We start from the raw sequence: 27,839 nt of genomic DNA, 5'->3' as shown, positions 1-27,839 counted from the left end.
ACGGTATTTTTTACAGAAATGGAATCATTTTGGGTTTTTTGGCTTTAGTGTTTTTTGTTTGTTTGTTTGTTTTTTGAGATGGACTCTCGCTCTGTCGCCCAGGCTGTGGTGCTGTGGCACAATCTAGGCTCACTGCAACTTCTGCCTCCTGGCTTCAAGTGATTCTCCTTGCCTCAGCCTCCCAAGTAGCTGGGACTACAAGTGCCCGCCACCAGGCCCAGCTAATTTTTGTAATTTTAGTAGAGACAGGGTTTCACCATGTTGGCCAGGTTGGTCTCAAACTCCTGACCTCAAGCGATCTGCCCGCTTCAGCCTCGCTAAGTGCTGGGATTTCAGGCGTGAGCCACCGTGCCCGGCCACAGTGTGCTTTTTTCCTGTAACCAATTGTCTTGGAGAACTTTTCTAAATTGCAGAGGGTTTTATAGGATGGCTTTCCATAGTTCTTTTTCTTATTGATGGACACTGAGGTTGTTTCCAAACTAAATGATGATTTCATTTTAGCACATCTTCTATCACATCAAATTATCATCTGAAAAATATGGATTTACATAAAAATAAGAAATAAGAACATTAATTCTGGTTTTGTTGGTGTTCAATTTTTTTGTTTCTATAGCTGTAGATAATAAAAATAATATTCCTATATTTGTTTCCTTATATTTAAATAGCATTATAATTAAAAATCATTTTACATATAAGCCTTGTGACCTGGGACAGGTGTATTAGTTATATATTGCTGAGTAACAAATGATCCCAAAACTTCATGGCTTAAAACAACAAACACTGAAGCCAGGTGCAGTGGCACACACCTGTAGTCCCAGCAACTTGGGAGGCTGAGGCAGGAGGATTGCTTCAGCCTGGGAGTTGCAGGCTGTAATGCACTATGATTGTGTCTGAGAATGGCCACTGTGCTCCAGCCTGGGCAACATAGTAAGACCTTGTCTCTAAAAATAAAGATAAAAATAAAAACAGCATATATTCATTATCTCACAGTTTCTGTGTGTCAACTCAGCTGAGTCCTCTAGTTCAAGGTGTCACAGGCACAATCACTTGTGAGCCAGGGTTGCAATCATCACAAGGCTCAGCTGAGAGAATCCACTTCCAAACTCACTCACTGTTGGCAAGCCCAGGGTTCTCACTAGCTGTTGGCCAGAGACATCAGTTCCTTGCCATGTGGACCTTTTTGCAGAGCTACTCCCAACATAGTAGCTGGCTTCATCCACAGAGAGGGCTCAGAGAGTGTTATAGACTGAATACTTGTGTCCCCTCAAAATTCACATATTGAAACTGTACTCCCTAATGTGATGATATTAGCAGGCAGGGTCTTTGGGAGGTAATCAGGATTAGAGGAGGTGCTAAAGGTGGAGCCCTCATGGAGAGGGTTGGTATCCTTAGAAGAGTCCTGAGGGAGCTTCCTTCCTATCTCTGCTATGTAAGGACACAGTGAGAAGGCTGCCGTCTACGAACTAGGAAGCAAGCCATCGCTAGACACCTGTGGCGCCTTGACCTTGGTCTCCCCATCCTCCACAACTGTGAGAAATAAATGTTTGTTATTTAAACCACCCAGTTTATGATATTTTATTATAGCAGCTTGAGCTAAGACAGCAAGCGAGAGGAATGGAGGGACAGTAAGACAGAATTCATAGTCTTTTTTAACCTAATCTCGGAAGTGACATTCTATCACTTTGACCACATTCTTTTCACTTAAAGCAGGATCAGCCCTCATTCACAGGAAAGGTGTTACATATTGGGTGACACCAGGAGGAGGGATCCCTGGGAGCCTTCTTAATGATGACTTCCCACAACTCTCTTGGCCTCTCTGTACCTCAGTTTTGTCATCTATAAAGATCTACCCTATAAAAGACATTGTGAGAATTAAAAGAATTAAAATATGTAAAGTACTTGGAACACTCCCTGGTACAGGGTTAGCACTAATTAGCTAAGTGTGGATACAAAAATAATGCAAATACATAGAACTGCTCTTAGTACACAGTGCTAAGTCCATGATGGTTGTTCAAAAAATGCTTGAATTAGGAGTACTTGAGTATAGGAGTTTGAGGCCAGCCTCGGCAACACAGTGAGACCTCTTCTCTACAAAAACTAAAAAACTAGCAGGGCGTGATGTCACGTGCCTGTAGTCCCAGCTACTCAGGAGGATCCTTTGAGCCTGGGAGGTCGAGGCTGCAGTTAGCCATGATCCAGCCACTGCATTAAGCCTAGACAACAGAGTGAGACCCTGTCTCAAAAAAAAAAAAAAGACTTGAATTAAGAGACCTACAATTATTCACAAGAAGTTTGAGCATTTGGAAATTACCCCAGAAACAGACGAAGTTAAAAGTTCCTACTATAATTACCAGGGGGCCTTATATCACCTCCAGATTTCCCACAAGCTTCCCCGATGAGGAATTTCCATGCCGCAAGCTCCAATGCATACCTGAGTCATCTCTAAAAAGCCAACCACAATTTGCTCTGCAAATGCACACCATTTGCCTGATGGCAGAAGTTGCCTGATTTGCAAAACCACAGAATTTGTAAGTTACAGAAAAAAGGGCAAGAGCTTGTCTGCCTAGCTGGAGCATTTCTCACTGTGCTCAGCAGTTTAGTGAAATTAGGAACTCACCTGTGAGGTGTTTTTTTAAGACTCACCCTGCTATTTTAAGGAAAGAAAAGGCTACTCAGTACACCCCCAGTCTTTCAAGCTTAGCATAGAGCAGATGGGTTAAGGAGAGATGTCCTGCTTGACATATGCAATCTGGGACTCAGTAGGTGGGTGAATGAGGCCAACCTCTCATACAGCAGATGTGGTAAATGAGTCATGAATCAGGAGATAACAAAAGGCTGGACCCTGCTCCCCCAGACCACAAAGTCACTCACTAAACAGGCCAAGAAGCAGCAGCGACACTCCCAAGGGTAACTAAACCTCGCAACAACTCAACTCAGCACGTATTTTGAGTACATGCTAAATGCGACCTCTGAGCTGACTGCCCTCTGGAAGAGGAGGCTCTAGCTCATAGTGCCCGGTGTGCAAAGGTCACCTTTCTTTGTTTCAAAAGTCACCAACGAAGGAGGAAGAAGAAAGGCAACTGGGAACACCAGCTTGGTCATTGATGTGGCTCACATAGCAGACCTACCCACTCTCCCCCTGCCTACCTTCAGCAACTGCCCAGAGTTTTTTTGTTTTGCTTTTGTATTTTAATTACCCTGGTTGACTTAATCAGGTGTGCAATGATGTGAAGGAGGAAGAAAGAAGAAATTTCTCTATACCAGGGGAGGCATCTGCCAGGGTAAGAGTGGATGGGTTCGCTGTATTTTTAGAAAAATAAACCAAATTCTCTCTGCAGAGAATTGCTTTTCCTGTTCTTTGTTTCAACACCTCCCAAACCAAATTGTTTTCTGAATGACCAGGGCCTATCTAGCTGGAACACTTAAAGCTCATGTCAACGGGGCAAGGGTGAGGACTCCAGTCTCCTAATGAGAGCTAGTAAGAAGCCGTGGGAATGGAGGTCATCACACGAAGAGGCTGGAAGCGGAAGGAAAGAAAATGCGTTCCAGTAATAAATTCCAAATGCTTTGATTTTAAATTAAGAATAAAAAATATTACATTTTCTCCAATAACAGTAAAACAGTAGGTGATTTTTGTGTCATCACTTATGTTTTGTGTCATAAAAAGGTGAAAATGAAATAAATAGAACATGATTCAATTTTTCTCTCTAGACCTAACTAAGGAAAGAGTTTATGTAAAGTTTGCCCACAAAGTTCAGTGCCTTATTATAGGCTGAACAACTGTTTTCTGACTCTGTTGAGTGTGCTAATCTTAACTCTTTAACAAGACTATAAGTAGGAATCAGGCATAATTTAGAGGCATACAGACTAGTAGTTAAGAAGGGCTCTGAGCGTGTTCCCACATTCTCAGCTGTGTGATCTTGAGCAAAGTAACCTATGTCTCGGTTTCCTCAACTGTAAAATGGAGATAACAGTAGTATTCATCATACAGAATTATGTTAAATGCTTAAAACTATCCATGCCCAACATGCAGTGGGCACTCAATTAACATTAGTTATTATTTTATGCTCCCTACCTATCCAAAAACTCAGGTTCAGCCATGTTACTAAAGACCTTCCAAAAACCCACAAAACCTAGTGTTGTTACTTGTGCATTCTTAAAAAAACAAACAAAACCCTACAGTGGTTTACCCCTATCATTGAGGTAAATGTCTTATTAAGCCAGTTAAGGCTCCCCTTGTGCTAACGCCACACCCCTACACTCCCGTTATATCCCCTCCAAGTCCCAATGCAATCCCAGAATACATTCTTTCACTCTGTGCTTTTAGCTCCTGCTATAATGCCTTCCCACCCCGTGGTATCTGAAATCCTTCTCCTACGAGTGCTTGGCTATTGGGCCTTGCTCTCTTACTAGAATGTAAACTCCATGAGAACCATTCTCAGAGCTCCAACAGTAGCTGACACATGATAAATGCTCAGGAAACATTTACTGAACGATTGAATACACCTATTAAGTTTTTTCAAGATTTATACCAAATTCCATCAATTCCATGCATGTATTCTTTCTACAGAAGCCCTTTGTAAGATTAAACTTTATTTCTTCTGGGCTCTAACGCCATATTTCTTGGACAAATTGTATTCATTCATTTTAAACATCCACTAATATTTTTAAAAGATAACAGCTAATGTTTAAACAGTGCTTATGATCGGCGAGGTTGTTTTAAAAGCTTGAAATATATTAAACTCATTTACTCCTCACTGCCCCACCTATAAGATAGGTATTGTTTTTATTCCACTTTTACAGTTGGAGGGAATCATTTTTCAGTCAGTCCTAACAGTTGGTCCTTACCTCTGTGTCGCCTATAAATATCCGATTTCTACCTAAGGTAACCCTTTCCCCAATTCCGGAATCGTTGGCTCAAGCAAAGTTTGCAGAAAAACAATTTAACTCGGAGCACACAGTTACATTTGGACATGCGGTTCACTCCGGGCAACCGTGCCCTCTAGCGCTTCTGCTGGGCCCGCAGGGTGGCCCTACGCCTCGCAACAAAGACTCGGACTTCGGCCGGCTCTCTACCAAGCGGACGCAGCGCCTTACACTGGAGGCTCACCCACTGTCTTCAGAGACCTCACGACCCAACCCACGTTTCTGGCATTCCTAGATGATCTCGAACTCTTAGCCAACGCTGCCCATGAGCTCCCTCCTCGGCCTGCTATACAAGCCAGGGGCGCTCAGTTCAACGAAGCTTCCTCCTGGTCCGCTGGGAAAGGAATAAAGGGAGCTTACATCCTCCCCACCGCCCCCCTCTTTACTCAACCCCACCGTTAACTGTACAAAAACTAGGTCCTGTGCCCGCTGCAGACCCAACTCGAGCCCCTCGCCCTGCTCCCACCCAATGCTTCTCGTCCTGACTCCGAACACAGAACCCGGGTGGCCGCGTCGCCCTCCTCTCCTGCGCGCTGGTGACTCAGCCCTGAGGAGAGAAACCTCTCGGTTTTTTCCGACCAGTGCAGGGGCGCCCGCGCCCCGCCCCTGCCCGCCCGCGTCCGGTCCCACCCACCGTCCACGCTCCCGCCCCGCCTGAAGTTGCCCTTCTCGTTTGAGCTGAGGGACGCGTCGGCCAGGCACCCCGGGGTGTGGCCAGAGGACTTCGGCGACGCCTTCCCCCAGAGTGGCCCCCCTCCTCAACCCAGAAAAGACAACCCCGCGGGGCTGCGGCGAGCCAGGCATGCTCACTGGCGCAGGCCCGGCCCGCAGCCCGAGCAGGAAGCGCCGGCGCTAGGCGGCCCCCTGCGCTGCCAGCTGGAGCCGGGCGGAGCCAGCGCCCCGGCGCAGGGTGGCTCTGCCAGTCCCCGCGCGCCTGGGCGGCCGCACACGTGTCCAGGCGTCACGTCCGCGCGCGCCCCCGGGGCTTGCGTCAGCGGCCGTTCCAGAAGCGGGTGGGCCAGGGTTCTTCGCGCACCGCTGGGGTTCGGGGCCCTGGACGCCGCCGGGAGGAGGGCACCGCGCGGGGTCCGACGCGGAGGCGTGCTCGAACGCCGGGGGCTGAGGAGTGCATCAGCGCGGTCCAGCCCTCCGCCTACCGGGCGCCGAGCGTCTCCGCCGCCCGGACCTGGGCTGGGCGCCGTGGCGTTGCCTCGGAGCTCGCTGCCCGCGGGGCGCGCACCGCCTTGACCCGGGCGGCCCCGCGGCAGGCAGGCGCCCGCAGTTCCATGGTTGGTTCGGAGCGCGATGAGCCGCCCGTCCTCCACCGGCCCCAGCGCTAATAAACCCTGCAGCAAGCAGCCGCCGCCGCAGCCCCAGCACACTCCGTCCCCGGCTGCGCCCCCGGCCGCCGCCACCATCTCGGCTGCGGGCCCCGGCTCGTCCGCGGTGCCCGCCGCGGCGGCGGTGATCTCGGGCCCCGGCGGCGGCGGCGGGGCCGGCCCGGTGTCCCCGCAGCACCACGAGCTGACCTCGCTCTTCGAGTGTCCAGTCTGCTTTGACTATGTCCTGCCTCCTATTCTGCAGTGCCAGGCCGGGCACCTGGTGTGTAACCAATGCCGCCAGAAGTTGAGCTGCTGCCCGACGTGCAGGGGCGCCCTGACGCCCAGCATCAGGAACCTGGCTATGGAGAAGGTGGCCTCGGCAGTCCTGTTTCCCTGTAAGGTAAGCCCAGGGACAGCCCACGTACCTCCGCCGGTGACCTCAGGGACTCCGGTATCCTCCAGCCTACTGGCAGGCCTGGAGAGGCGGGCGGCATCTCTCATTTAAAAAAAAAAAAAGAAAAAATGTTTACACTTCGTCCACCCTCCCTCAAGCCCACTTTGGGAGTAGTTCTGGGTTGACATTTACCGAGTAATGGTTAATAGACAATTAACAGATTAATTGGCATTTGCTGGTCGTTAAAACATCGTAGCTCACCCGGCCCAATGCCCGCGTCCTCTGCAAACGTGTATTCGGGTACTCTCGGTAGGGCTGGGCCGCACCAGTAAAACTTGGACCGAGAAACTGACTATGTGGGGATTGAGGAGGGATGGGCGAGCTAAACGCACCCTTTACCAGCGCTAGGCTTGGCTGAATTGATAACTGGAGTCTGCACCCCGCGCCTACCGTCTGCGCACCCCTGACACGTGGGAGCTCTCGGGAGTGTAGCTAAAAAAAGGGCGCCTACAGCCTGTTTTCCTCTAGCTAGAAGAAAACCCTGCAAGCCACGCCTTTTTCTCTCCTAGCCTTCCAAAGACTGGGAAGGACTGAGGAGTTGTGGCTGCGTTTTTGTACTAAGTGGGGTGAAAACAGTCAATCAAGAAATTAACAAGGGCACTCAAGAGCTGTTGTTACAGTTGTTTAAAGCTCATCACTTCATTTTTTATTTAATGTAAAAAGTTTTCAATGCCCTTGCGAAAAATGCAAGCCACCAAGACAAGAAGTAAAATGAAAGACCAAGATCTCTCCCCTCCTTTCCCACCATTGTTAGGTTTAGTGTGTATCTTTTTAAACTATATATACATACACCCTCGCAGCTAAATATAGAATCATAGATGTCAGTGTATGTCAGGGAGGTTTTTTAATACCCACACATAGATGTAAGTTTTTCTCCAAAAATGGCATCTGCAACTTGCTGTTCTTAAATTCATATTATCACACATATTTCTCTATGCCTGAAACCTAGTCGACTTCATTGTATTTTAAATGGCTGCATAGTATTGCATTGTGTGGTCATATTATAACATTTGTTTACCTGCAGCTATTACGTGGAAACCTTCAGGAGCAGTTTCACAGACATACTTGTCTACATTATAACCTAGAACTATACTGTAAAGTCATTTTCTGAAATTAGAAGTGGAGATAATGTCATTAATACTTTCCAGTTTTTTTGTAAAAGTAACTTGCGCTGCCTCTTGGGCCATTTAGGCTGTCTTGCATTTCTCCTTGGTGCTGCTTATTTTATAGGACAAGAGCTCATTTTTAAATTAAAAATAATCCACCAGAGAATTCAGGCTTGGGACTCAGGTCAGTAAAATGAGTGCTTTAATTTGGTCTGCTGCCCTGCTGCAAATCAGGTTTAAAATAGCATATTTAAATAAGAGTTTGAATCGGTGTTTGGACTAGGGTGTTTCAGGCAACCCTAATAAATTGCTTTTAACCCCTCCTCATATAATGCTTACTAATTCACTCAGCCCAGTTTCTCAAAATTTAGGTAAAGTATTTGCATAGTTGTCTTAGGGTTGTGAAAAAGGTGACAACCTAGTGGTTGGAAAAGGTTTGGTGGTAGTTAACATAGAGTGGCTATTTGATGCTTGAGATATATTGCAGGGGTGGGGGATGCCCCACAGGATTTCTGGGGAGCCATTTTCTCACCCCTTTACTTTCCCTTAAACCCGCAGTGGCTAACAAAAGAAATGGCTTTTAGGTGAGTTTTAGTTCACAAATGAGCATTTGATATTAGTCAGTAATCCATAATTTGTTTTTAAAATGTAACCTCATAATAGAATTGTGTTGTTCCCAAGAGAAAGGGAAGGAAACATACTATATGGAGCATGAAGTTTCACTTTCAGGATCTAGAACTCTGGTTCCTTTGAAAGCATATGTTCTTTCCTAACATGAAACAGGCTAGTGAAATCAACCTTGAAGAGTAGTTCTGGGAATCAGGGGTCCTCAGCCTTTCTGTACATGTCAGTGGTTTTCTGAGTCTCTATTCTATAAGAATGCAGTGGGGTAAAGCTATTACTTTGCAAGCTGAAATTTAAAAGGGCCAGTTATTCACCTACAGACCAAGAACCAAGCTTAGAATGTGATCTTGGGGATGCTTTTGTGTGTGCATGTGTGTGAGTTGTATAAAGCTGGGGTGTGCGTGCCTCACCTTTGGTTGATCAATAATCCAAACTATTGGCAGGGCAGCTCAGCCAGTTAGTCTGGATAAACCAAACTTGAATGTATACATAGGCCCAGCGACCAACCAAGATGTGTTAGTTGTAGAGGATGAGAAACAACAGGGAGTCGTAAGGCCTGTATCAAACTTAAAACAAGGTAGGTCTGTTTACCTAGTCCTTTGGCCTACAGTTTGAGGCTCCTAGAAATTATGGGACTGCCTTTTTACTGTCCCCACCTGCTCTCAGAATCTCTCATGGGCTGGCTCATGTGAAAAAAACCAACGTTGAATAAAGTACCAGAGCCCACATCTCAAGAGCTGCCTGGCACTGCCACTGTTTGCCTGAAAGACCACCTCCCAGGGCCTTGATTTCCTCATCTATATAAATGAGAGATGAGTCTGCTTGACTTCTGAGGACCTGTAGCTTCTAGCATTCCATGAAAAGAAGGGAGGCTATCTGGAATGTTATTGGATGCCCTCTATCTGCCAGCTACTTTGCAGGGGTCAGCTTTTACTAGTTTGCCTTTTTTTTTTTCAGATGAGGAAACTCATGCCTACAGAGTGGTTAAATGTGAAGTGACTTGTCAAATCACACAGCTAGTAAGAGGACCAGTCCAAGCACCTGCATCTCAAAGGCACAGATGTTTTGTCCTACACCTTACTACACAGGGATTTCGAATCTGAGTGTATACTCAAGATTCTGAATCGTAACTCAAATAACAAAACCATCTGGTTGGATGAGTTCACCAGATGGGCCTCTTATGGGACCATCCCAAAATGACAACATACATAGTCACTATGAAATTCATTGGCAGGAATTTTGTAGGGCATGTAGGGTAGGAAGATGGGGGGGTGGGGGAAAACCTACAAACCTAGTATTTTGTGGGATATCATCACAGCTCTGGACTGCTTCAGTTGGCCAAAAAATGGATGTATTGCCAAATAACTATGCTACTTAGGTGTAGGGTAATTAATTAAAGGCTAGAGTGTTGCCAGCACCTTTGATATGGGGAACCAGGTGCATTATTAGCTCAGATCTTTGGGTGTGGTGGCTCATGCCTGTAATCCCAGCACTTTGGGAGGCAGAGGTGAGCAGATCACCTGAGGTCAGGAGTTCGAGACCAGCCTGGACAACATAGTGAAACCCTGTCTCTACCAAAAATACAAAAATTAGGGCCAGGTGCAGTGGCTCACGCCTGTAATCCCAGCACTTTGGGAGGCTGAGGTGGGCGGATCACCTGAGGTCAGGAGTTTGAGACCAGCCTGACCAACATGGAGAAACCCTGTTTCTACTAAAAATACAAAAAAGTTCGCTGGGCATGGTGGCACATGCCTGTAATATCAGCTACTCAGGAGACTGAGGCAGGAGAATCGCTTGAACCCAGGAGGCAGAGGTTGCAGTGAGCCAAGATCGCGTCATTGCACTCCAGCCTGGGCAACAAGAGTGAAACTCGGTCTCATTAAAAAAAAAAAAAAAATTAGCTGGGTGTGGTGGCAGGCACCTGTAATCCCAGCTACTCAGGAGGCTGAGGCAGGAGAATCGCTTGAACCCAGGAGGTGGATGTTGCAGTGAGCTGAGATTATGCCACTGCACTCCAGCCTGGGTGACAGAGCAAGACTCCGTCTCAAAAAAAAAAAAAAAAAAAGGAATGTCTAATAGTGTATGGCTTTCTTCCACTTGGGGTATTTTTTAACCCGTTCTGTGGCTTGTTCCATGCCTGAGAACTTTTGACATCCTGTGCCCAGACTTAAACTCACCCTTTCAGTGTGTGGGTTTAGGGGGAGAAGTGAAGGTTGACACATTCATATCAACAACATAGTCTACTTTACCATCCAATGGTGTATTTTGATATCAGCCAAGTATTTCTCTCTACAACTGTGAGCAATGCTAATCCACTTCAGCCTTCTTACACTGTGATAATACCTTTTCTTTGTCCTCTCTGAAAGTTTCTAGTAGCATATCTCCAAATAATTATTGAATTTGAAAGCCTCAGCCAGACAAGTCTTCTCTGTGGTTGAATTGTGACAATGTCTGTGTTCCTTAAAAAAATAAAAAATAACATAAAACCAAGTAAGGTTAGACAAAACAGTTGAAAGTTTAAAAGCCCTTGGCCTCATCTAGTTCAGTGGAGACAAACTTTCTAAATGGGAGATGGGTCATGTAATGCAGAGGAGAGAAGTATTTGACACACTCATGGCCTCGGGGTCAGGGAGACCTGGAGGAGCAGTGGAGATGGTGGAGAGCCAGAGAACAGGTGCCACCTCCCAAGAGGCAGCCTTTACTCAGCTCTGGCTGATTAGTGGGGTTGGGGATGTGGGTGCAGGCATATCAGACCTTTAGATTTTTTCAAGAAAAGTCAGAAATCTGGATTTTTTTTTTCCTTTAAGAGATGGCCTCTCACTATGTTGCCCAGGGTGGTCTTGAACTCCTGAGCTCAAGCAATCCTCCTATCTCAGCCCCCCAAAGTGCTGGGATTACAAGCGTGAGCCACCGTGCCCAGCCTGGATTTTTTTTTTTTTATGTTAAATATCTCGATTTTTTTTTCTAGCATTGGCTGACTTCACATGTATAGCCACCACTTGCAGACAAAGCGAACCATGTCTCCAGGCCAAATTCCAGCTGCCAGCATGCAGCCTCTGATCTGATTCTCTTGTAGAAGCATTCCTTGAGCCTGGAAGTTCTCGTTTAACTCTTGCCATACATGAACTTTGGAACTCTGTTAGGCCCTAACTGTTGGTGATTTTGTAGCTTGTTTTCTTTTCATCTTTATTTTGCCAAGAGAATATTATTTTCTGGCCATCAGGAACCCTCAGATGATGACCTTTTGACTAGATGTTTGACTCTATACAGGTCAGTTTCTTTTTTGCACCTGAGGGTCTTTAAGAGAAGGGATTGGACTAAATGATTATCCCAAGGTTCTTTCTTACCCTAAAATTTTAAAATATACTAAGCGGTCCCAGTGAAAAGAACGTGAGCCAGGAAACAGAAGACCTGGGTTCTCGTCCTGGCTTTGTGTGACTTTGGTCCAGTCACATACTTCCCTGACCCTGTTTGTTCATCCATTAGAAAGAACGGAGATAACTCCTAGTTAGTGGGTGCTCGGAAATCAGATTAGAAGTGCTGTTGAGGGGTTTTGCTTCACCATATGGAATGGAATATGGGGGGTATTGGGGTGGTTGGAAGGTTGTGATGGGGGATCACCTGGAAGCAGGAAGCACAAGCCGATTAGCCAAAAATACTTTCAAAAATTTCTTCCTAACCCCCAGAATTCTCCTAAGACAAAACTATTTACTTTGGAAGTTGTCCCTGAAGTCCTCACTATTGCCTGACATGGGCAAGGTTGGCCCATAACAGCACAGAGTGAACTGGCAAGGACCAGAGTCTACATACATTAACTCCGGGGCTCAAGATTTTAAAGAACAAAATTGATAATACACCTTTCGTTGTAGTTTACTTTTTGTATAAAGCAGAAGCATTAGAATACTATATGGCAGTACTAAAGCTTAATGGTGATTCCACACATAATTGGCCAAAGATTTTTCACAGGTCACCACGACCTGGAACTGGAGTAAATAGTTATCAGTGAAAGTTGAGCCTTAGTATAACCAGAACAGAGGCTTACCAAAAGTTACAGCAGGTCTGGCCTATAAAATACCAGCCCAAGATTGGGTTAGACTCTCCCCTTCTGTGGTAGAGCTGTTTTTTGAAGCCCCATTAAAAAGTACTGTATACATGAATATAGTGAGGCTTCACTGTAAAATGTCTTAAGCATCAGATTTTGCTTCTGACAAAATTTGTGAGACATGGCCCGTTCTTATTCAAACCCATAAGGTCCTCACTCCTTGAAAGGGGCACGTAGCAGATACACATTTGCTAAACTGTGTACCAGTGCCAGCATTTGGAGCCACTGTGTATTGCTGGCGAGTTTTTCAGGACATGATCATACGCAGGGTATTTGAATGTGGTTGCACTCTGGACATCCTGAAAAGGAAAATAAGAAAGTCTTCCTGATCAAATGTATCTTTATTTTAAGCTTTGGGGTATCCTTTTAAGGCTTATGAAGGATACTGAAATGCTCTACAGAATTTCATCAACTTTGCTCTAGATTGCAAAACTGTTGTTTTCCTCATTTCCAGTTTGGTAAAGATTTTATGTAATGATTTTTAGACTGTGTAGCATCTATGGGATGTTCTCAGTTTTTGCCCACAGGTGATATACAGATGGATGAAAAATATTCCTGGTCAGGTGTGGTGGCTCATGCCTGTAATCCCAGCATTTTGGGAGGCCAAGGAGGGCAGATCATGAGGTCAGGAGTTCAAGACCAGCCTGACTACCATGGCGAAACCCCGTCTCTACTAAAAATACAAAAATTGTGCCAGGCACAGTGGCTCACACCTGTAATCCCAACACTTTGGGAGGCCGAGGCGGGCAGATCACCTGAGATTGGGAGTTCGAGACCAGCCTGACCAACATGGAGAAACCCCGTCTCTACTAAAACTAAAAAATTAGCCAGGTGTGGTGGCGCATGCCTGTAATCCCAGCTACTTGGGAGGCTGAGGCAGGAGAATCACTTGAACCCGGGAGGCGGAGGTTGTGGTGAGCTGAGATCACACCATTGCACTCCAGCCTGGGCAACAAGAGCGAAACTCCATCTCAATAAATAAATAAATAAATAAATAAATAAATAAATAAATAAATAAATTAGCCGGGCATGGTGGCTCGTGTCTATACTCCCAGCTACTCAGAGGGCTGAGGTGGGAGGGTCGCTTGAGCCCAGGAGGTCCAGGCTGCAGTGAGCTGAGATCTTGCCAATACCCTCCAGCCTGGGTGACAGAGTGAGACCCTGTCTCAAAAAAAAAAAAAAAAAAAGAAAGAAAAGAAAAAGAAAAATATTCTTTTGCTAATGTGCCGGCCTATGCACTGCTTTAAAATTTTGAGTCAGCAAAGACAGTATCTTTGGGTCCCTTTTACCCCCAGGATCCCTCTTACTCTGGCAGTTTTGAGGGCAGTGCCTCGTCTGGCCTGGTCCAAATCCCAACTCCAGCCCCACTGTGACTGGCTGGTGACCTCTCCAAGCCTCAAGGTTGCCATGAGGACCAAACACACTAATAATTCATGCAAAGTGCCTAACACAGCCCAGGCACTAAATAAATGTGCTCAGTTAGAAGCTGACAGAAACTAAATGGCGGATATCTGAGGTCAGGTTCATGCATAAACTTGAAAAAGAAAAAAAAGGAATCATTCCTATTTTTTCCCATAGATTTTCCCAATGAGCTTCCCTTCCCTACTCTTAATCATATAGTATTTTCATAGAGCTGTGTAAGTTGGCCCTTGTATTGGTTTTTCAGTGATGAGGCTTTTTTTTCATTTCTTTAAATCTTTTGAGAGGGAAAACTGGTTAAGCAGCATTTAAAGTTATATGTATTATATTTTGTGTATTTTTACATATTATGTTTTCTAAAGTTATGATTATTTTTAAATGTAGAACATATAGAAAATAGTATAAAATTAAAATCTCCTATAATCTCCCTCACCTAAAGATAACCACTATACCATTTTGCATACATCCTTGCAAACTTATTTCTATATCAGTGGAGTTTTTCTTTAAAAAACAAAAACAAAACAAATGAGATGGTGATATGGTTTGGATCTGTGTCCCCATCAAGTCTCATGTTCAACTGTAATCCCCAATGTTGGAGGTGGGGCCTGGTGGGAGGTGGTTGGATCTTGGGGGTAGATTTCTCATGAATGGCTTAGCACTATCCTCTTGGTGCTGTTCTCGTGATAGTGAGTCTTATGAGATCTGGTTATTTAAAAAGTGTGAAGCACCCCTCCCACCCTTGCTCCTGCTCTTGCCATGTGAGATGCCTCACTCCCCCTTTGCCTTCCACCATGATTGGAAGCTTTCTGAGGCCTCCTCAGAAGCAGAAGCCGCTATGCTTCCTGTACAGCTTGCAGAACCGTGAGCCAATTAAACCTATTTGCTTTATAAATTACTCAGTCTCAAGTATTTCTTTGCAGCAATTTGAGAATGGAACAATACAGGTGGGGAATCCTGTTGTCCACACTGTTTCATAATCTGCTTCTTTATCTAACACATCATGACTGCTTTTCTACAGTGATAAATATTCTTTAGGATCATATTTAGTGGCCACATATGCAGTTCTATAACAGTACCAGAGTTATTTAATCAGGCTCCTATTTGTGGTCATTTAAATTCTGTTTTCTTACTGAGATTTTTTTTTTTTAAAGCACTGCTATAACCAAATCTTTGTACACAAAAAAATAGTTATTTCCTAAAGATAAATTCCTTGAAGTTGGATGGTAGAGCCCAAGGGTATATGCAGAAATCTAAGTGTTGTTTTTTTTTTGTTGTTGTTGTTTTTTTTGTTTTTTTTTTGAGACAGGGTCTAGTTCTGTCATCCAAGCTGGAGTGCAGTGGCATAATCACAGCTCACTGCAGCGTCAACCTCCTGGGCTCAGGGGATCCTCCCACCTTAGCCTCTTGAGTAGCTGGGATTACAGGCACACACCATCATGCTTGGCTAATTTTTGTATTTTTTGTAGGAACAGGGTTTCACCATGTTGTCCAGGCTGGTCTTGAACACCTGAGCTCAAGTGATTCGGCCTCAGCCTCCTGAAGTGGCGGGATTACAGGCATGAGCCACCACACCCAGCCTGAGAAACTGAAGCTTTTTGATAGTAGAACAAAATTGTTTTCTCCCTTAGAATGGTTTACAGTTGAATGTCCATTTCTTCCCAGCAGCACCAACATTGGGTGTTACCTTTTGGTTTTCTTAATGCCGCAGCCTGCTTTTCCTTCCTGGTGCAGTGTCAGGCCAGAGTTGGCCGCTGCTGACCCCACCAACTTTACATCATACTCACTCTTGCCTTGGAATCTCCTGCAGTTCCAGGCCCTCTCCTTCCCACAACCCATCTGCCTAGCCAGTTCTTGCCTCTGCTCACCCCTCTCGTCTTTCTGAAACTCTTCTAAGTCTAATGGTGGAGACAGATGTGCCAATAGGGCAGAGCCCGTCTGAAGTACTAGGAGCTGAAAGGAGTCTGAAGACCTTGCCGCCATGGTGGCACCAGCTGCATGTTGAAGGTGTGCAGCGGTTTGCCTGTGAAGAAAGAAGGGATGGAAGCTCATAAGGAGGCTGTGTGGGAGGCCAGCAGAGTTGCTTGTGAAGGACGTTGCTTGCCTTGCTTATAGATGGCCCAAGCTAGGCACCCATGCTCATGCAGTTTTTAAGTTTGAGGACAGAAACTCCAGTCTGGACTAATTACCTATATAATGTCTTTTTCACTACAACCTCTTGCTTTTTCTGTGCCCACTCTACCCTTCTGAGGAACAATGATCCCTCTTCCCATTCTAGACCCAAGTAGTGGCTTTTGCAGGGATGGCAGTGGTACCAGAGGGCCCTCTTATTAGGGTTGCCAGGTAAATACAGAATGCCCAGTTAAATTTGAATTTCAGATAAACAACAAATAACTTGTGGGGCCGGAGAGGAATAATAAGTATATTCCAAATATTGCCTGAGAGACATCTTGTATTTTTATTTGATAATTTTTTTTTTTTTAATATTGAGATGGAGTCTCGCTCTGTCGCCCAGGCTGGAGTGCAGTGGTGCGATCTTGGCTCACTGCAACCTCTGCCGCCCGGGTTCAAGTGATTCTCGTGCCTCAGCCTCCCAGTTAGCTGGCACTTCAGGCTCATGCCACCACGCCCGGGTTCAAGTGATTCTCGTGCCTCAGCCTCCCAGTTAGCTGGCACTTCAGGCTCATGCCAACACGCCCGGGTTCAAGTGATTCTCATGCCTCAGCCTCCCAGTTAGCTGGCACTTCAGGCTCATGCCACCACGCCCGGATAATTTTTGTATTTTCAGTAAAGACAGGATTTCGCCATGTTGGCCAGGCTGTTCTCGAACTCCTGACCTCAGGTGATCTGCCTGCCTCAGCCTCCCAAAACGCTGGGATTACAGGCATGAGCCACTGCTCCTGGCCTATTTAATAATCTTACAACCCTACCACTTAAGTCTTTTGGTGAATTCAGTTGCTTTCGTTGAGAAATAAAGACTGCTGAGGGGAATGGAGCTGTTTGAAGAACTGTCAGGGCAGTTACATGGTTGTGCAGGTGGGAACCTGGCATGGAAGAGTGCGGGCATACTGAAAGGGTGGGTGTGGTACTGGTCACATGGCATAGAGCCTTTAACTCAGCTTTTAAGTGTTTTGTTTGCTTGAACATGCACTTTGAAAGGACCTCACAAAACTGGTTCTCCATGACAATGTGTGGTTACCTGCTAATTCTGGCTATGGACAGATGAGAAACATACATGGTCAAAAGTCAACCTTTGTTTAAAGTTTCTAAGATTAAAAATAAACCCCTGCCAGCCCTGGAAGTCTTTGTAAGACTAAACACACCCTCCCTCGATAGCAGCGTGTTCTCAGATTTCTGCAGTAATAATTATGCCAGGCCAGTTGTGGTGGCTCATGCCTGTAATCCCAACACTTTGAGAGGCTGACGTGGGAGGATCACTTGAGGCTAGGAGTTTGAGATCAGCCTGGGCAACATAGCAAGACCCTGTCTCTTTTTAAAAAGAAAGAAAAGAAATTTATGCCAAAGTCTTCCCAAGACACCTCTTAGTAAGAAAGCTAAAAGGTGGTTTGTTGACTTTCTCTTGGGCAAAAAGGACAGATTTGGGGGCCCAAGATTTTAATTAGAATTGTCTTCCCCAGAAGAAATTTAGTAAAGTCAACAGTAAGTGTTTCCTTACTCTCACCACTGTTTGGTGACACTGTTTGACTTGACAGTTCTAGTGCTGAGTAATAGTGTCTTCTCATATCACTGTCTGTAAAACCATTACTGCACTATTGGTTGATGATATCTCTCTCTTTCTTTTTTTTTTTTTTAAGAGACAGAGTCTCTCTCTGTCGCCCAGGCTGGAGTTCAGTGGCGTGATCTCGGCTCACTGCAACCTCCGCCTCCCGGGTTCAAGCAGTTCTCCTGCCTCAACCTCCTGACTACAGGCACATGCTGCCACGCCCGGCTAATTTCTTTTGTATTGTAGTAGAGATGGGGTTTCACCATGTGGCCCAGGCTGGTCTCGAACTCCTGAGCTCAGACAATCCACCTGCCTCAGCCTCCCAAAGTGCTAGGATTACAGGCATGAGCCACCATGCCAGGCCTGATTATCTCTTCACACTGCCTCACAGCAGAGTTCAGGAATTTACCATTCGAGTTAAGTGAAAATACGCTGTTCTTAGAGGAAGGATGCTAGACAGATGCAGGTTGAATATTATAAATAAGTCACAAGAACAGATTTCACTTTCTCCTGTTTCCCAAGCCTTAACATGATTAACTTGAAGAGTCTACAACTCTTCCACTGTTAATAATAGTCAAGGAGTAAATCATAGACAGTTTTATAGACCCACTCATAGGTGACTTGGTAGGCTCCAGGTCACACAGGACACTGGGTACTTGAGTTCCAATCACAGCTACTCTACCATTGTTGTAAACATATTTTAAGCAAGAGGAACATACAGCCATCAAAAGGACAACTGTGCTGATGTTTTCCAGTGTAGGTAAGATCTCAGAAAGGCTATAAACCTCCTCACTGACAGGCACGGTGGCTCACATCTTTAATCCCAGCATTTTGGGAGACTGAGGTGGGAGGATTGCTTGACGCCAGGAATTCATGACTACCCTGGCTAACAAAGTGAGACCCCGTCGTTTCTATTAAAAAAAATTGTTAAAAACCTTCTCACTCCAAATATTTATGTAAATAAAATATGTGAAACACTTTCATCAAAAATGACAAAACCATAGTGCCTGAAATCTAAAACAAACATTTCTTCTTACATGATCTCAAAAATCTATTGATTTTTTTTTAAATTCTAAGTCCCACAGTAAAACTTCTAATTAAAGTAAAATTAACATGGTGGAAAACATTCCATCTTTGGCAGATACATCTAACATTTATTCATTTATCAACAAATATTAGATGGGCAAGAAGCAGGCAATGAATTAGTGAACCAATAAGCAAAATTAACAAACCCATAAATTAACTAGATCATTCAGTGTCTTTGTGGGGCAGGTAAACATTTTAAATCACAAAACAGCTAGCTTGAATTGCTAGAAGTCCTTTTAGAAGTTTGACTGATGGTTAAAATGTAACTTTTACCATGATGTGGATCTATACTAGGTTTAGCTGCCAACTCCCATTTGCACAAGTCCTAATTATCTGCTAATCATACATAATAAATTATACTGTCAGAAATTCATCCTTCCAGTTGAGCTCATATATCTCTTCTTCCCACTTCCAGGTTCACCTCCCAAAAGAAAAAGGGGGCTTGAGTAAATTTTATTCCTGGAGCTCATCTTTCAAATGGGTCTAGAACAAAGTGGAGTTTACCTTGGACCACTGAGAGTGGTGAATAATGAAACTACATGCCAAGGCCACAGACTTGTCAGGCACCCGCAAACCTTTAGAAGGATCAGAGGACAATGGAGAATGCATTGTCTTCTATAGGGGCCAAAGAAGTGTTGGTTATTATGACAATTCATTTCTCATTGCAAAATTGTATTGGTTCACTACAGTCTCAAATGCCTCTAGTAAAAGAAAAACTACCAACTTCAGTTGCATTTACATGTAGTTATGTAGTTAAAGGTATATATTCTTTTAAAACAAGCACTGTTATGATAAAACTTCATTCATTCAACCAATTCTGCATAAACCATTTCTGTCCCATGAAGGATAAATACGCTAACTCGGTCCCTGGATTCTTTAGTACGTTTTTATGTATGTATTTTTGAGACAGGGTGTCTGTCATTCTGTTGCCCAGGCTGGAGGGCAGTGGTACAATCACAGCTCACTGAGCCTTGACCTCCCAGGCTCAAGCAATCCTCTCACCTTTGCCCTCCTAGTAGCTGGGACTACACGTGTGCACCACAAGTCCTGGCTATTTTTTTTTTAACTTTTTATAGAGACAGGGGTATCCCTATGTTGCCCAGGCTAGTCTTGAACTCCTGGGCTCAAGCAGTCCCTTCATCTCGGCCTCCCAGAGTGCTTGGATTACAGGCTTGAGCCACCTTGCCTGACCATGTTTTTATTTTGATATGATTTCAAACTTACACAGCAGATCCTATTATCTAATCCACAGTCCATATTCAAATTACAGCTTTTGCCCCAGTAATGACCTTTATAGGAATTTTGGTTTCTCATTCTAGAGTTACGCATCGCACTTAGCCGTCAGTATGCATTCTGTGATCATTACAACTTATTTAGGTTGAAAGAAAGTGCCATTTGCTTTTTTTTTACTCCAAGACAAGGTCATTTCTTAGATTTAATTCAAAAGTTCATGAGCATCAACAACAAAATATCGATTGTGGTTTGTTTTTCTTGAGCCATTCTCATTTGAGGCGCTAGCAGGTATTTTGCTATAAATTTCAGCTGTTTCCTAGGATGTAAGCCAGTCTAGGCAGTGTGGTTACTCACAGCTCCCGAAAGAGCCATGCTTCTGCTGTGGAGCGCATGCTCCTCCCATTGAGTAGATTGTTGATTGTTGGGTTCAGTAAATCATTCTTGAATTGCATGGAATCAGATTTAATTAAATAGGTTAAGTGACTTGTTCTAAACCAGTGACAGCATCTATGACCTTCACCAGCACCGCGGCTAAGAAGGCTTATTTTGCTTGCGTATGCATTTCATAAGTAAACATAATGTGACTGTGTTTATTAGGTAAATAACAGGTGTCTTGTGTTTGACTGTGTGTTGATGTATCTTGTTGTGTGTATTTGTGTATGAAGGGGTTTCTATGCTGAAAAGGAAAAAACCCTGCGTAAATTCCAACTTAAATACAACCTTCAAACCCCACACCCAGGAAAAGAATGAGAACTATTCGCTGCTTTCTGCAAAGACCTAAGAATGAGGGTCCAGATTACACATCGCATCTCAATGGCAGAACACATTTGCACAAGACTTTTGGGTCACTGCAACATGAAAAGTTTGTAAAGAGAAGTTAGAAATGGGATTTCAACATCTCTTTGTTTCTCATTCTGCTGGGCCATCATCTACCTCCCTATTTTTTTTTTTTTTTTTTTTTTTGAGATGGCGTTTCGCTCTTGTTGCCCAGGCTGGAGTGCAATGGCACAACCATGGCTCACTGCAACCTCTGCCTCCCAGGTTCAAGTGATTCTCCTGCCTTAGCCTCCCGAGTAGCTGGGACTACAGGTGCCCACCACCACAACTGGCTAATTTTTTTTGTTTTTGTTTTTGTTTTTTTGTATTTTGAGTAGAGATGGGGTTTCACCATGTTGGCCAGGCTGGTCTCAAACTCCTGACCTCAGGTAATCCACCCAACTCAACCTCCCAAAGTGCTGGGATTACAGAAGTGAGCCATCGCGCCCGGTCCTACCTCCCTATTTTCTTCTTTAGTTTTCAGTGTGTGTGTGTGTGTGTGTGTGTTTCTTTAGAGATGTTTACTTAAAACTAATTCCCCCTGGGGAAAATGAGCAGATATTTCCCTAAGGAGAAATCTCATTTATAGCTGTGGGCTTGTCCCAGGAGACACAGGCAGCCCTCTGCGAACCAGCCCAGGTGCCTTCTCTCAGTAACAAAAGGGTACAGCTAAGAACCAGACATCTAAAGGAAAGCCCTCCCCAGCTTAAACGCACAAGTCGACCTTTTCACATTTTGTGGGGCAAGCCCTAGCTGGAGTATGAAGTGAAACCTCAGGACTTTCTTGCCAGATCCCAGAGAAGGCTGGGAGGGCCTAATGGCTGGTTACTGATTTGAGATGCTGCTGCCTTATTCCTCAGGGAGTGGCACTTTCAGGGCTGTTTTTCTCTCCTTGCAAACCAAAGAAGTTAATATTAGAACCTGCTTCCAAAAGCAGTGTATCTGTGGACTCTGGGTTTTATGTGTGTTGGGTTGGTGGCCAGGGGTGAAAGCAGATGTAAATTATTTGTTTATTTTTCCCAAAATATTGATTCTTTGACTCCTGAGCTGTTGTGTGCAGTGAAAGAACCCTGGAGGGGCAGCCTGGGAATGCAGGGCTCTGCTCCTTGTGAAGCCACAAATGACCACAGGGGCCTGACCAGTCAGCCACACTCTGGGAGCATCCAGCTTCTAGTGAATAAAACAGGTAGAATGGACTCCCTGGTCTAACTCCATGCTTTGCTAGCGATCATGTTCTGATTGTGTGGCAGGGCTGGCATTCCTGAGTTGCCCTGGTAGTGCTCATTGGGTGGGCCAGTGACCTACTGGACCTGCTTGCTGGCATGGGCCGCTCCTTGCAACTGTGATTGTGGCTGCCTGGAAGCCAGGTTTTGTCATTCTTGAGAATTGGAATGAGTGGTTCTTATCAGAGTCAGTGGTTCTCAACTGGGGCCATTTTGCCCCCTAGGTGACATTTGGCCATGCCTGGAGACCTGGAGACATTTCTGGTTGTCACAACTGAGGGGCAGGGTGTGGTTGCTATTGGCATCTAATGAATAGAGGCCAGGGATGCTGCTAAACATCCTACCGTGCACAGCACAGCCCCCACAACAACGAATTATCGGGTCCAAAATGTCAATAGCACCACTGTCGAGAAACTCAAAATAAACTCCATTGTCAGGAAAGTCCCTGACCTGCCTTCTCCTTTAGGTTGTTTGTTTGTTTGTTTGTTTGTTTTTTGAGACAGAGTCTCAGTCTGTCGCCCAGGCTGCAATGCAGTGGCACGATCTCAGCTCACTGCAACCTCCGCCTCCTGGGTTCAAGTTATTCTCCTGCCTCAGCCTTCCTAGTAGCTGGGATTACAGGTGCATTCCACCATACCCGGCTAATTTTTTATATTTTTTGGTAGTGACAGGGTTTCACCATATTGGCCAGGCTGGTCTTGAACTCCTGACCTCAAGTGATCCACCTGCCTCAGCCTACCCAAGTGCTGGGATTACAGGTGTGAGCAGCGTGCCTGGCCTCCTTGAGGTTTTATCCCCACTGTTTCCTCCGCTCACCCTGTGCTAGAACCAGATGGAACAATTCCATCCACAATCCACTTGTCTACAATAAAGCTTTCCTTTACCATGTCCTCCTCACCGTGTCCCACCTTGAAATCACCTGTTGCCCTCCTGGTCTTCCTTTACACAGTTGTTAAATCTATTATATGGTCTTTCTCAACTGGAAACACCACAAGGGCAGGATCCACAGCTGATTCCTTCTGTGTACTCTAGGATAGAGGTTCTCAGCCCTGGAAACCCTTAGAAACCCTTGGAGCTCTTCAAGAAAACACAAGCCCAGGCTGGGCACAGTGGCTCAAGCCTGCAATCCCAGCACTTTAGTAGGCCAAGGTGGGTAGAGCACAAGGTCAGGAGATCGAAACCATCCTGGCTAACACGGTGAGACCCCGTCTCTACTAAAAATACAAAAAATTAGCCGGGCGTGGTGGCAGGCACCTGTAGTCCCAGCTACTCGGGAGGCTGAGGCAGGAGAATGGCATGAACCCAGGAGGCGGAGCTTGCAGTGAGCCGAGATTGCACCACGGCACTCCAGCCTGGGTGACAGAGCAAGACTTCATCTCAAAAAAAAAAACAAAGAAAAGAAAACACAAGCCCAAGGCCAGGGGCCAGTGAGACTTGGCTTTGCTGCTCAGAAACACCTAGACAGTTTTACATACAGTCTTGGGGAATTCACAAACTCCTAAAGCCCTCCCTCGGATCCCTGGATAAGAGCCCCTGATGAAAGTGACAAAACACCCATGGTGCTCTGACATGCCATTCCAGAACAATGCCAAGACCGCTTGAAGTATGAAATGTGGCGTGTGTGTGTGTGTGTGTGTAGGGGGTTAAAGTTTAGACTTTAGTCATCATAAAAGTGGCACCAGTTGTTATGAAGACATGAACCTTACCCATGATGGAAAGAGAAGGAATAGATTGCCATGAAAGTTCTGCTTGTTCAGTAAAAGTAGAGTAAGCACCTAAGGCTTTAAAACTATTTATTTAAGTTAATAGAGGATGTAGCAAGATCCTTATGAAAAAACATGAGATCGTTGTCCACACAAATGCAAAGTAATGCCTTTTCTATTTGTGCAGTTTGGGGAGGTTCCCTGTTCTGTATATTTGGGTGGAAAGAAGTGTTGAATATGTGATTTGTAAGGCAAACCAAATAATTCAGAGTATAAATACTACTTGAGTGGGGAAAGTTATAAAATGATTGCCAAATGATAAATATTTGCTGTAAATGTTGAGTTCGTCATGAATGAGGAGTGGTTTGGGGCTTTGGGCAGAGGTGCAGCTGGTACCTTTCTGGGTGCCATTGGCCAAAGTTCATCTTATTCCTGGGATTATTCCTGGGCGGCTATGGGGAACAGTTCGTCTTGAAACATCTTCAGATATTGAGAGCTTGTTTCGAGACTCTGCCAGGCTCTGGGCTATTTCTTGCTATTTTTATTGTGTGTGTGTGTTTTTTTAAACTGGACAGAAATGTCTCACCCATCACTCACAGAAGAACATTAGGAGGCTCTGTATTCCTAGCCACACCCTAGATTTAAAACACAGTTAATAGGGATTTGTTTTTCAGGCCTTATAAAGTAAGGAACACAAAGTATAAATACACATGGATAAATAAATTTGTTTCTCCTGAGTGAGTTTTTTTACACCCAGGCTTTAGAAATTAGTTCAGAGTTTTAAAAGATGAACAAACAATTCCTATGGGCGAATAAGTAACTGAACTATTTCTGCCAATTTCTGTTAAATATTATAATCCGCTTAGGTATGGGGAAGTGGGGGTTGGAGGATGAGCTACATTTCTTTCTTTAAGCCACTCTCCTTTCCGATTAGGGGAGACTAATCCCCCTGAGAGTGGAGGCTGTCATCTTTGCTTCGGAATCCTCTGAGTGACTGTAACTTAGCGTCTTGTATGGAGAAGTCACATAGTGCATACTATCTGCTTGTTGCTAGGGATAAATTCATCTATAAAGGTTAGAATTTGACCGACTTCAAGTTTAAAAGGGGGATTATTCCATAAAGCAGGGTAGAGAGAAGCAAAAACAGCGGTGGTGGGTTTTTTTTTTAGCAACTGGACATAGCATCTTAGAAAAATGACCTGGCCTTGCCCTTATTTGGTGCCTTCATGTCTCAGTGGAGCAGGGGAATCCAAGTGTGGTAAGCCAGACAGTTCCCCTGCCATTCTGTGCTCTAGGGGTCTAAAGCTGACACCTAGTTTCACCCAAGAAGGTGATTCAGGTTTCTTAATTCTTTACAGAACAGCTTAGTACTCAGGGCAGGTGTCTACTTGTGGGCTGATTCTCCATCTGGTATCTAGGAATTAACACTGTCATCCTTGTGAGAGTCTGGAGTAGAAGTTCAGTTCCTCTTGGTGTGGTCTTTTGCCATGGCAGGTATGATTTATCCATTAGGAATGTCATCCCAAGTGCAAGGGAGAAAAAGGTTTTGTTCTCCTATCCTATTAAGGCAGTGTCTGAGGCGCAGACTGATCATGTCAGCAAACTTGTCTAGTTCTGCTTCCTCCCGGTCCTGTTGTGAGGACCTGACATACCTGGCCATGAAGTGATGTGCTCTTAAATCTGAGGAAGTGTTGGGAGTCAGCGAGCTTTGAGAGGACGGTTAGGCCCTTATTTTAAGCTCCACTGGCCAGAACCAGACTGACCAGCAGTCTTCCAAGTTAGTTAAGTAGCTCTTGGATGTGATTTCCTTCCACCCAAAAAATATGGGCAAAGCCCCCCAGAGGGAAGGTCAAAAGGATGCAGTGGGCTAATATTTCTAGCAGTATGAAGGGGTCTCCAGGCCTCCGCTGCCCTAGCCTGGTGATGCCAGCAGCAAAGAGCAAGGAACCAAAGGGCAGCCTTCCCCACGACCTGCCTGCCAGTCACCAGTTTGAGCCAGGAAGCAGTGGAGGGGGAGAACAGAATTATACTGTTGTTAATATTGTCTATATGTGAAAACTAATCTGGGGATAATATAATATTCCTTGCCCAACCCCATCCCCACCCCCAGGCAATTGAATTCTTTAAAAAACAGCTTCACAGAAAATATGGGAAGACCAGCTTTTACAGGGCTTGCTCAACAATTTTGAGATGTGCATAGGAAGAGAACTTTAGTTCTCATCCCTTTGACAGCAGAACAGGGGGCATGGAAAACAGCATATTTCTGGTTCAGGAAATACCCTTGATTTTATGCATGACAGCATTGATGATGAATAGAGACTGCGACTTTTAGTCTTGAATATTTCACTTGCTTTGAGCAAAAGTAGTTAAGAACACAGTTTAAGCCCAGGAAAACGGATTAAGTACTCATAGAGGGTTGAAGCAATAGAAGTTTTGAGAAGGCCCAATGGCTCAATGCATTTCTTTCTCTGCAGTATGCCACCACGGGCTGTTCCCTGACCCTGCACCATACGGAGAAACCAGAACATGAAGACATCTGTGAATACCGTCCCTACTCCTGCCCTTGTCCTGGTGCTTCCTGCAAGTGGCAGGGGTCCCTGGAAGCTGTGATGTCCCATCTCATGCACGCCCACAAGAGCATTACCACCCTTCAGGGAGAAGACATCGTCTTTCTAGCTACAGACATTAACTTGCCAGGGGCTGTCGACTGGGTGATGATGCAGTCATGTTTTGGTCATCACTTCATGCTGGTGCTGGAGAAACAAGAGAAGTACGAAGGCCACCAGCAGTTTTTTGCCATCGTCCTGCTCATTGGCACCCGCAAGCAAGCCGAGAACTTTGCGTACAGACTGGAGTTGAACGGGAACCGGCGGAGATTGACCTGGGAGGCCACGCCCCGTTCGATTCATGACGGTGTGGCTGCGGCCATCATGAACAGCGACTGCCTTGTTTTCGACACAGCCATAGCACATCTTTTTGCAGATAATGGGAACCTTGGAATCAATGTGACTATTTCTACATGTTGTCCATGATGTGACTTTCGTAAACCATCAAAATTATTTGGGCATAGTGCTCTATGTTTAATAAAGGTTTTTATAGATGTTTTATTCCATATGTCTTCACAAGTCAGGACCCACAATTACCTGTGTTTTGTTTGAACAGCAGTTTCCTATCTGGCTTCAACCCAACAAAGTTCATTAACCTGGGATGAATGGGGTTGGCCTGTTGGTAATTTGGACGCTGTTCTGTGATCTAAAACAACTCTTATTAAATTGTATTTACTCCCTAAACAACACTTGACAGGCTGTTGCACAGGGCTTCTATAGATCAGTCTGTTAGGAATGGGAGGCCCCTTCCTGCCTGCCTTCCCATATTGGTCCCTTGACATTGACAAAAGCACAGTGACTGTCAGCAGATTCCTTTACTTTTGTTTGTGGGAGGTAGGAATTGTTTTAATGCATTTTAAACAGTGTTTCTCAAATTGGATGGCTGGCTAATAGACACTGAATCACCCGGAGTGCTTATCTTAAAATTGCAGATTTAGGGAGCCTGCCAATTTAACAGTCTCATCAGGTGATTCTTTTCAACAGTAATGTTTGAGAATTACTGGGTTAAATTGTGGGAAAGGGTCCAGATTTTAAAGGTGCTTTAAGGTTGCCCTCTGCCGATACTGTTTGTCTTTCTACTGTTTCATCCCCTAACTTCCCCCAACCCTCAAATTAAAGCTAGAACTATAGATCCACATGAACGCACACCTGAGATTTGGTCACTCACCTATGTTTTGGGTGGATTGCCTAGGAAAGCAAGTCATATGGCCATTGATAGTTCTCATGTAATTAGTTTTGCTCACCACTAGTACAGATGACCCGTTTACACGTGGCTTCCCTCGGAAGCCCTCCTCAACAGTAGCTGGTATGAAAGACTAGATCAGTAGAATTGGAAAAGCTTTATAACCGGTGTGTCATATGCTTGCTATTTAAAGCTGTGTGTTGGTTTTGTTTTTCTGCCACATTCACTAGTTTTTTAATAAATATTTTCCAAAAATGGATATTGTGCTTCATTTCCCTAATTGAATAATGGGTATTTATTGAGCATCTACTGTGT

General features: G+C 44.9%; 1 protein-coding gene, 1 long non-coding RNA gene and 1 pseudogene across 2 annotated transcripts; 2 read left to right on the top strand and 1 right to left on the bottom strand.

Annotated features, from left to right (window-relative positions):
* Nucleotides 1-398: 398 nt before the first annotated feature.
* LOC134739197 (uncharacterized) lies at nt 399-7,153 on the bottom strand. The gene is made up of 3 exons (XR_010125779.1): nt 6,904-7,153; nt 6,674-6,744; nt 399-529 (listed from the first exon to the last, which is right to left on the bottom strand). It is a non-coding gene; the product is annotated as an uncharacterized LOC134739197 (long non-coding RNA).
* On the top strand, nt 5,698-27,781 carry SIAH2 (siah E3 ubiquitin protein ligase 2). The gene is made up of 2 exons (XM_054480266.2): nt 5,698-6,648; nt 26,210-27,781. The coding sequence occupies exons 1-2, from the start codon at nt 6,232-6,234 to the stop codon at nt 26,765-26,767; spliced, it is 975 nt and encodes a 324-aa protein (XP_054336241.1). The 5' UTR covers nt 5,698-6,231; the 3' UTR covers nt 26,768-27,781.
* Nucleotides 6,512-27,839, top strand: part of LOC129032664 (U1 small nuclear ribonucleoprotein C-like) — a 42,470-nt pseudogene continuing 21,142 nt past the window's right edge.

This window comes from Pongo pygmaeus, chromosome 2, assembly GCF_028885625.2.
Source record: "Pongo pygmaeus isolate AG05252 chromosome 2, NHGRI_mPonPyg2-v2.0_pri, whole genome shotgun sequence".
Lineage (NCBI taxonomy): Eukaryota > Metazoa > Chordata > Mammalia > Primates > Hominidae > Pongo > Pongo pygmaeus.
The sequence above is the reverse complement of the archived record's forward strand: the minus strand, read 5'-3'. Positions and strand labels throughout refer to the sequence as shown.